Genomic DNA, 9,340 nt, shown 5'->3' with positions numbered 1-9,340 from the left:
GCTCCAAATTTCCTTTGAATTCAACACATGCACTGACACTTTAATATGTTTAAAGAAAATAATATTCACCAAAAGATAAAGTGGGTCCCAAAAAAGTATAAGGAAAAAAAACTTTTATTGTTTCACTCTTCATATCTGTACAAATACCATCAAACTTTTTTTATGTACATATGACATTTACATAAAAAATACAAAACTATATATCCATAACAGAATTTTGTATTTCTCTTGCGATGCTTGAAAATAAAAATGCATTCTGAGGAGAAAAAAAAGAAAACAAACCAAACATAAGGAACAAAGTGAAGAAGTCTGATATAGTGTGGAGTACTGCAGTACATTAGTCCTATTTTAGCTCTGTGAGAGCAATATGGAGCACATTGGCAAGAAGACAGCTCACAAATGTTAATGGCACATTGTTTCCAAAATAATCAAGTATCATCCAAAACTTATCTCTGTTCTAATGTGGTGAGACAAAATAAATGCTATGGAATTACGTCTAAAGTTGTTGTCTCCTTCTGGAGACAAACCTAAAGGGCTAAAAGTAAAACTTCGAAAAAAGAAAAGAAAAACAAAATGGCTCTTTTTTTCTTTTCCATTTCATCACTGCTGTGTTGCACCTTTTACAACGCTCTTTTGCAAAAACCATTGAGAGAATCCCTTTGGTCAGTTATTATAGTTGTAAACAAACCAGAAAACACTTCTGTACATAAAATGATTGATATATTCCCAATAAATAAACACACAGTCTAAACATGCATTTACGTATGTGTGACATAAACATCTGTGATAGAGATTTGACAGAAACAAGCAGATTTTTACAGCTCAGGGAATGCAATTTACAGCTTGTAGAGGACTTATACTTACACAGTAACATGACAAATAAATAACACTGTTTTTCTTTGGACAAATATATTTCTTCGTGATAAAAAAAAAGAAAGTAAAAGGGACAACAACAAAAAGGGGGGAAATGAGTGGTAACACAATATATCATGGTAGATGATAGCCTGACAATGTAAATGTATAAATTATAAAACACAAATAAGTATAAATAAACATCTAGCAGACTGAACTATATGTATACTTCCTTTTTCTTTAAAAAATAAATAAGCATACACATAATGTACAGTATGGACATGATTCCTTGCCCTAGGACTGTTCCCCTAGTGATGGGAGCCTATCCATCCAGTATAGAAGATAAATGGAAATAGGCCATGTAGTCTGAGTCCTCATCTTCCTCATCTTCCTCCTGGTCTTCTGTAATGGCTATATGGGAGAATATATGGTAGCTGTTGTATGAATACGGACCACAACAGCGCAGAATATCACTGAATGTCAAAAAAAAAGCTCACAATAAAGCCACTGGCACACAGCCTCCCTTTTGTTTCTTTCTTTTGTGTGTGTGTGTATATGATTATGCTTGTGTATGCATCTGTGTGTGTGTGTGTGTGTGTGTGTGAGGAAGAATCTGTGTGACTTGGCAGCAACAATTACTGTGGCATCCCAGATTATACAACGTTCATTTACATAATCTAGCAAGTCAGGGCTGCAACATGAGGAAACAGAGGGATGATGGAAAGAGCGGGTGGTTGGGGAAGGTGGGTTAAGTAGGGGGGAGGCTGGGTGGAGGGTAAAGGGGGCACTGGGGCTGATGGTTCCAGTGGCTCAGGTCTCTTTTGGGCAGATTTCCTGAAAGCAGACACACAAAACACAGAAAAGTGCTCTTGTGTTCTTGGATTTGCTAGTTTCTGATTCTTATTAGTTTTAGCTTCTGGCTCAAACGTAGAGGGAGGGAGGACTCTGTGTCACAGCCTGGCCTTAGCAAGCAGGTCGGAGCTCATCAACACAGTTCTGAGGTATTTTCCTTTATACAGAAGAGATTTACATTGGACACTTTAAAAAAAAAGAAGAAGAAAAAAAGCACACAAGCGAGCACAAGAATGACAACACAAAAAGGGGGGGTGAAAAAACAGGCAGTCCCTCATTAATCCAAATGGATTTTGTAATTTCTGATACATATTCTGGTAGACAGCACATTCACTGGAAACAACATGGATGGTAAAAGTTAGCTGTTAACTATTTTTTCTAACAATGATAAGTAAGAGAGCGTGGTTCTACAAGCTTGTACTCATCCTGCACACTGTAAATTATCACATTTATATTTAGCTCATGAGGTGATCATAAAGTTGGTCCCTTGGATTCCATTGCATACTGCAGGCACATCATAATAAGTCAATCAGGAGAAGGAAACTAGCAAGGAGATTTTCTCCTATATAGCAACTTGGAATGTAAATCTGATACTTCCGTGAGGCTATTGTTCATTTTGATGGTTTGCCCCCAGATTTGTGAGTTCTTGAGTGACTCACATGGATCTACAGTTAGGTAGTTTACGTGAATATCAATCTTAAAATCCGCTGTCATTATCATTAACATGGCACCAATGTTACAATCACCTTATGCATGTCATATGAGTATATCTGAACGTATTCTTTTCTTATTGGCATGTTGGCAGTGTGGTGTATGTCACAAGAGGCAGTGCATTTTGAATTGATTGATTACAGCCAAAAGCAACAAAAAAGGAAAAATAGTACAAAAAAACAAATACACCATTACCAGGAAATTATCAATGTGACTGGAATTTACAAGCTGTAAAGATGTGACCACTATCATAAGAAAAAAACATTACTGATAAAAAAAAAGAGAAATACTGCATGAAATTTAAGGCAACCTGCCCCTGCAGGTCACTAGCATGACCATAAACAAAACTACTTTTAAATACCAGGATTGTTCCACTGCAAACAAAATAGGTTTCCGCTATTATCTGGGTTAGTTTAATGAAGTTAGCTTTTTCCCAGGCTCTTAGAGTCTCCTGATATAGAATTGTCATTCACATTTCTGTTAACTTGTTTTGCAGGACAATTGAAAAAAAAGGTAAAATTTAAAAATTAAACAAAATAACAAGAACACAAGAACAAAAGCGAGCGACAGACAATGTCATGCAAGTTCTTCCATTCCCAAGTCCTTTCTGCTTGTTTAAGCTGTGCCTGGTGATGTGGCTGGGGTGGGAGCTGGGAGAGAGTAGGGGTTGGAGGGGGTCACTTTCAGGGGGAGTTTTTGTTGGGTGAGCAACATGGAATATTGTCTTTTGCTTGGAGAGGGAAGGGGGATGTTTTTGTTTATTTTGTTTTTCATATTTTGCTTTTGTTATTTACTTACAGTTGCAAGATCCCGAGTGCTTGACTTCCAGCAGCACCCCCAAAGAACAAGCAGCTTGCTTCATGGCACATTCACTGGGATATGTGGTGTTGTCGCTGGCACACACCGCCTCGTCTGTCCGACTCTCCGGACAGGCCTCATCACACAGCGAGCAGCGGCCTCGGCCCATCCGAGCATCCCACAGACACTTCTTCCCTGCGCTGCACTGGATGTCCTCACATGACTTAGCCTCTAGAAGAAGAGAGGAGGGAATCACCACAGGGGGAAAACTTTGATGAGACTGATTGTCATGAATACACGAATGCTCTTCAGGCAAGATCATATATGTTTTTGGAGAACTAGGGTAGGAATAAAAATTAAATCCTGCTTTACAGGGTTAGGTCTTGTGTTAGGAAGAGAGAGTTGTGCTTAAAGTAGCATTTTAAGCCTGCATGAGTCAGATTGACTGCTATCTGGATAAGAATCCATCTGACTCAAAACTTGAAGCATGTCTTCATGGCCCCCAGCGCTCCCCTGTTTTGCTCTCTCTCCCTCCCCTTCTCCTTCCTCCTCTCCCATATGGGATAGTGCTGCCAACATCAGGAAATAATAAGATGTCTATCATTTCTTGAGCAAACACAAGCAACTACCAAACACACATACACTCTCTCTTTCTGAGACCCCCTTCTCACTGGAATGTTGGCAGAAATGAACAGTGAATTACTGCAGAGCTGGCCAGGAAGAAAATGCACTCAAACAATATTCAAAGTCAATGACTGCAGGCGTTCTCGGGGAGTCTCACGCTTTCATGTCTCTGGCTGCAGACTTACTGATGCATTTTCCCTCATATGCGACTCCGATGGACCTGCCGAGGAGACAGGTAGCTCTTCTCAGGTGACAAGCGCTGGCATAGATGATCCCGTCGTTTCCACACAGGTACTGCTCAGGCGACGTCACCTCGGGGCAAATCCGATTACACGTCACACAATATGCGTTATTTGTCTGGTCCACGACGCACGTGGAGCTGCCGGGGCACAAGACGTCACGGCAGGTTTCTGACGAGAGAAAGAAAGATTTTGTGAAAAATGGCACAATATATAAGAAAGTTAAGAAGAACCGAATGCCTGTTCTCTCCTCGCAAAGGATTTTCATTAAAAAATATCTACTTACTCTTGCATTTTCCTTGGTACTGCACGTCCAGGTCTGGGTGGCCTTTGCATTTCGCCTTCAGGAGCGCGCATTCGTCTTTGTAGGTCTTCCCATCTGATCCGCAGACTGAGCCTTTCCAGGTGATGTTGGAACAGTCTGGCGCGCACACGCAGCGCGGCTTACTTCTCCTATTCATCTTGCACCTCTTTCCAGGCCCACAGTCAACATTGTCGCAGGTTTCTAAAGAAAAAAAGGTCTGTGATGAGGATTTTGTGCGTAAAGTTATTCTGGCGTATACAAGTGCACACTAAAAAGGGATATTTTACGCATGTGCGTAAATCAGATCACCTGCATGATTTAGCAAACAAAATGACTGATGATGTGTATTATGAGAAAAACGAAGGGAAATGAGTGCACCTCCACCTTTGCAAGGTATGCAATTGGGGGCTCCGCCATTGAAGATCATCCACCTAAAGAGAGTGCTGTTGGGGACGTCCTCCTCGGTCCAGGACGTCCCCAGTCTTCCACTCCGGCAGCATTCCTCCCTGCTCATCCCCGGCATGTAGAGCACCTGGCACCTCCCGTTCTTCCCCTGCTGCAACCAGCAGTTCCCAGCTGTAAAAAAAAGAGGAGAAAAAAAGCTCGAATGTCGCATGTTGAACGTCTAAAACCGCTGACCCAGACGCACTAGACACACACGCAGCCTGTATTATCCGAGACGCTCCCTCCCTCCCCTCTCGCCCTCCCGGCTGTATTTTGTCTGATTTTTTTTTTCGAGACTGTTAACACTTGCCTATCCCAACTGTGACTGACAGCCCTTACAATGCAGCCACAAACCAAAAAAAGTACGAAGAATCTTCGGAGGGGGGTCGTCCTTTATTCCCAGAGACTCCTTGTTATCACTGGACAGAAACTGGAGCGTCTAGACAGCGTTAAATAGCAGCCAATCTCTCTCCTTCTGAAAACCACGGTATTTAGGTAACAAGGCTAAACACACCACCGTCTCCAACGCCTCATTACATTATCCCAGACATATAGCCACCAGACAATGACTTCCTTATTAACAAAACAGTGCAAAGTTGATTTCAAAGATACAAAAATCAGAAACAGAACAGTTATTCTCAGGCTCTCTACCACAAAAATATCATTTGATCCAGACAGCAGCAGGATGTTTAAACAGACATAGACACATCTGACATTATACGTTCATATGTTCTTATATTGAACACAGACTCCATTTAAATCCCTTTGAAATTTAACCTCCGAAATAGAATAAAAACATTGGTGCAAAAGACTGTATTATTTATTGTCATGGTCAAGACTAGAAAAAAATTGCAAATATTGTGGAAAGGGTGCGCGCAAGAAATATAAAACTAACACGCCCATAAACTCACAGTGGACATTCTCAAGTTTGTTGCAGGATTGACGAGAACATCATGCAGCACTAAATGCTCACACTAAAGTATCGAAATACGCTCCAGGTATTATGGAGAGCTGACGTTGCCACCAACGCGGCGTGGAGGCTTTAGTGTATACTGTGCGCCTGGCGAGGGCTGCAAAAACCTGCTATGTATTCTCACTTTGAAGTGTCCCATATGGCACCTGTTTTATATACGCTTTTACGCACGCACTGTCTGATGTGGAAAGACTTTTATCAGCGCGGAAAAAAGAGGAAACTCACTTTGAAAAGTTTCTCGGTGGTAGCAAGTATCCGACTCTGGCGCGTTTTTTGCGGATGACAGCAGTCGAAGTTTCTCAAAAAACGGAAAGAATGCAAGGGAATGGATGAGGAGAGCTTACCTTGAACTTTTTGATGTTCCATGAGGTGACAAAGCCATAAGAACAAGAGAAAAATGCCCGGGTGAAGATGGTGTTTCAGCATCCCAAACATGATGGAGAGGCAAAGTGAACCACGTATTTGACACAGGCAGCGCAAAAGTAATCTGCTTAAGGTGGCAGTGTTGAATAAGTGTCAGTCTGAGAATGCAGCCTTTTTAAATCTATAAGGGGTCTCGGGTCGACTGTCTCTGGTGGGCGGTCTCCTCTTCTGTGGGGGTGGGGAGATTTTTTTTTTCTTACCAAAGTTCTTTCAATCCTAATCAGGTGACATCGTTACAAGCAACTTTCTCTTTGCCGCAATAATTAAAGAATGGGAAATTATTTGCAATAAAAAGACATACTTTTTGGAAGCAAGCAGCTTTGGGGGAAACAAAAGAAAGATGGTAGATTAGACCAAATGTGCCAGTTGATATGAATTTGGGGTTTGATGAAAAATATAGTCAAGGTTTAATTAAAATCTTTTTGGTACTTTGGTCGTTTGGCACGGATTGCTCGCTTTTACGCACGTTTTACGCACGGCTTGGATATCGCCTTGAAAGCAATAATAATAATAATAATAATAATAATAATATTTATAATAATAATATTAATAATAATAATAATAATAATAATAATAATAATAATAATAATAATAATAATAATAATAATAATAATAATAATAATGCTTACTTATGTATCATTGCCTTTATTGTTGTTTAATCAAACAGGCCTACAACCAACATACCTATCCGGACATGAGTCAAATGAAGTCAAATTAAGGATACTACTGGTAACTGATATTTTTTCCACCAACTGCAGACAAAAGTGCAAATCTTTTGATGAGAGTTGCCATTTAGAATATATCCGAGCCCAGACAATAATAGAATTCATAGTAGTCCTCAGCCGCACAGCTAATATTAGAACAGACAGTTGTTTGGGTTTCTCTCCCGGGTCAAGCTTTTAAATATAATCAAACCTGTTTCCGAAGAGGATTCAGACAGAGGAGCAGGGTGTTGCGTTTCATTGAATGAAACACACACACACACACACACACACACACACACACACACACACACACACACACACACACACACACACACACACACACACACACACACACACACACACACACACACACACACACACACGCTGAACTCCTTCAGAAGTCCTTGCGCGACCTCTTCAGCGGAATTCTGGTTACAGCTCTCCAGAGCAAAGAGCAAAGTGTCTGCTTGTGCGAATCAGACACCAGGGAGTTAATTATCTGACGGGCAGGCAGGAGACACTGTGTTCCCTTTCTTTAATTTCAGTTAAAATGCCACTTGGGTATCGCTTATCTACAAAATATGAGAATACATGTAATCAAACCTTTACAATGTTCCCACACACACAAAGCTGTGAATGCTGTTGCTTTAAATAAATGGATACAACAACCTATATGATCATAAATTATTACCAGTCTTCATTTTGGGAGCTTTGTCCTAAATCCATTTGACCTTTAGCATTACTATTACCAGCTTTGAGCAAGATTTATTTTGTTACAAAGCTCAATCACACAGAGATCCCAGGAATAGATGGAACTTACTATGAAACATATCCTCACACAAGTAACATTCACATTTCTACAGTTTCACATTATTCAGTTAGACAAGTCACTTCTTCCTCATTTAACACTGTCGGAGGCTGATTTTTAGTGCTACAGTCATTTTATGTCATGCAAAAGAAAGGTCCTTGAAGTTTTATTAATGTTCTGTCCTTTTTTTGATCCACTAATGGAACTCATGTTACAGCATCCTGAGCCAACAGCAGCATCAGAAACAGCAACCAGCTGGAAGACTCAAAATTAAGGATGCAATCAAATTAAATCAATGAAAAATGGCCCCAGTACTGGAAATATTGAACTCTAGCAAATACTTGGACCATTATCTCCAGCAGCTATCAGCTTTTTAAGATTCTCTGGTGCCAAACATGTGTATGTTTTGTCCTCACTTCAGTTTAATTTCTTAATAATAACAAGCAGTCATCATGCAGTGTACTTCCAAAGGTATCTGCAGAGAGGCTTATCAAAATGATTTATAACTGGTGTTGACCAATAAGTCATTCAGAGCATTATGAAATTTCACATTTGGATTTAGATCAAAGTTTTCAGCCAACATTTTTGGAGTAAAGATCTACAGAAACATCTCAGTGTAATAAAAGCACATTAAAGTGTCTGAGGGACACTTTTACAGCATCATTCATAAGCCATTTGTGATTTTATCAAGCAGAGTAAGCTATTTGGTTGTCAAAAATTGCATCTTTTGTGAGTCAAGAATCTGAGTAAATGCACTAATGTGGTGAACAAGGTCCTTTAGGTCGAATGAACCCTTAAAGAAGTAGTTTTATACCTTAGGAATTTCAAAACTGCAATTCCTTTCAACAAATCTGAAAACGTCCCTCCTGATACTGTGTTTGTCAAATCATTGAGTGTCGGGTGTGAGTGATTTGTGAGATCAGTGTCTTTGAAGAGCAGAAGTTTCCAAAACACTTCCTGACATGCAAGTACATTTCTGCACTGCTGTATCAACTTTAAAGTGCTGGCTGTTGTCCTGAAGCCATTAATGGCACAAGCAAAAGGGGACAAGCAGGGCTCCGGGCTCCGAGCTGACTTTGGTTAAAACGGAACCATGAAGCAAATGATCCACACTGATTGGAATGTTGTGTCACTATAAGTAAAATCATAGAATTTGAATACAACTGTGATTGGTTGCACACACTCCTAATGCCACAGGGGATGACATTTAGTCTAATTTGATACAGAGTTTTTGTTTTCAAAAGCCAAAAGTTGAGGCTGTGACACAATGTGGTCGTGTATAAGACAATATCTGCAGCTTTATTGTCAAATGATGTAAATGATGTACTAGCTAATTAGGAATTACAGGTAAAGCTGAAGGTTTTACAAAAGTGCAAAAAAAAAAAGGCTAACAGTTACCACTAAATTTGCTATGACATCACTGTTGTTTTACAAGAGTATTGCAGCAATTTGTGAGCAATCATCCCATTGTGGCACAGGCCAGCTGTTCGGCTCACACTGCCAATCATCTGCAGGAAACCCCAGAGGGAAGAATTTACAAAGAGGTGTACAAACTCCTCCACTGTATCTCTTTTCAGCAACTATTTCCACATTTACACTTCTACATAA

The 9,340-nt window shown here is 40.1% G+C and overlaps 1 protein-coding gene across 3 annotated transcripts; it reads right to left on the bottom strand.

Annotated features, from left to right (window-relative positions):
• Nucleotides 1-98: 98 nt before the first annotated feature.
• fsta (follistatin a) lies at nt 99-6,332 on the bottom strand. 3 transcript variants are annotated; one of them, XM_023269155.3, is made up of 6 exons: nt 6,142-6,332; nt 4,759-4,956; nt 4,363-4,581; nt 4,023-4,247; nt 3,214-3,444; nt 99-1,263 (listed from the first exon to the last, which is right to left on the bottom strand). In XM_023269155.3, the coding sequence occupies exons 1-6, from the start codon at nt 6,230-6,232 to the stop codon at nt 1,175-1,177; spliced, it is 1,053 nt and encodes a 350-aa protein (XP_023124923.1). In that variant the 5' UTR covers nt 6,233-6,332; the 3' UTR covers nt 99-1,174. The 3 variants fall into 3 exon arrangements, with proteins under 3 accessions (XP_023124923.1, XP_054867681.1, XP_023124924.1); XM_055011706.1 differs by having other exon boundaries at nt 99-1,686; nt 6,142-6,331; XM_023269156.3 differs by having other exon boundaries at nt 4,765-4,956; nt 6,142-6,329.
• Between the last annotated feature and the right edge of the window lie 3,008 nt (nt 6,333-9,340).

The sequence above is a fragment of the Amphiprion ocellaris genome, chromosome 6 (assembly GCF_022539595.1).
Source record: "Amphiprion ocellaris isolate individual 3 ecotype Okinawa chromosome 6, ASM2253959v1, whole genome shotgun sequence".
NCBI lineage: Eukaryota > Metazoa > Chordata > Actinopteri > Pomacentridae > Amphiprion > Amphiprion ocellaris.
This window is presented reverse-complemented; position numbering and strand designations above follow the sequence as displayed.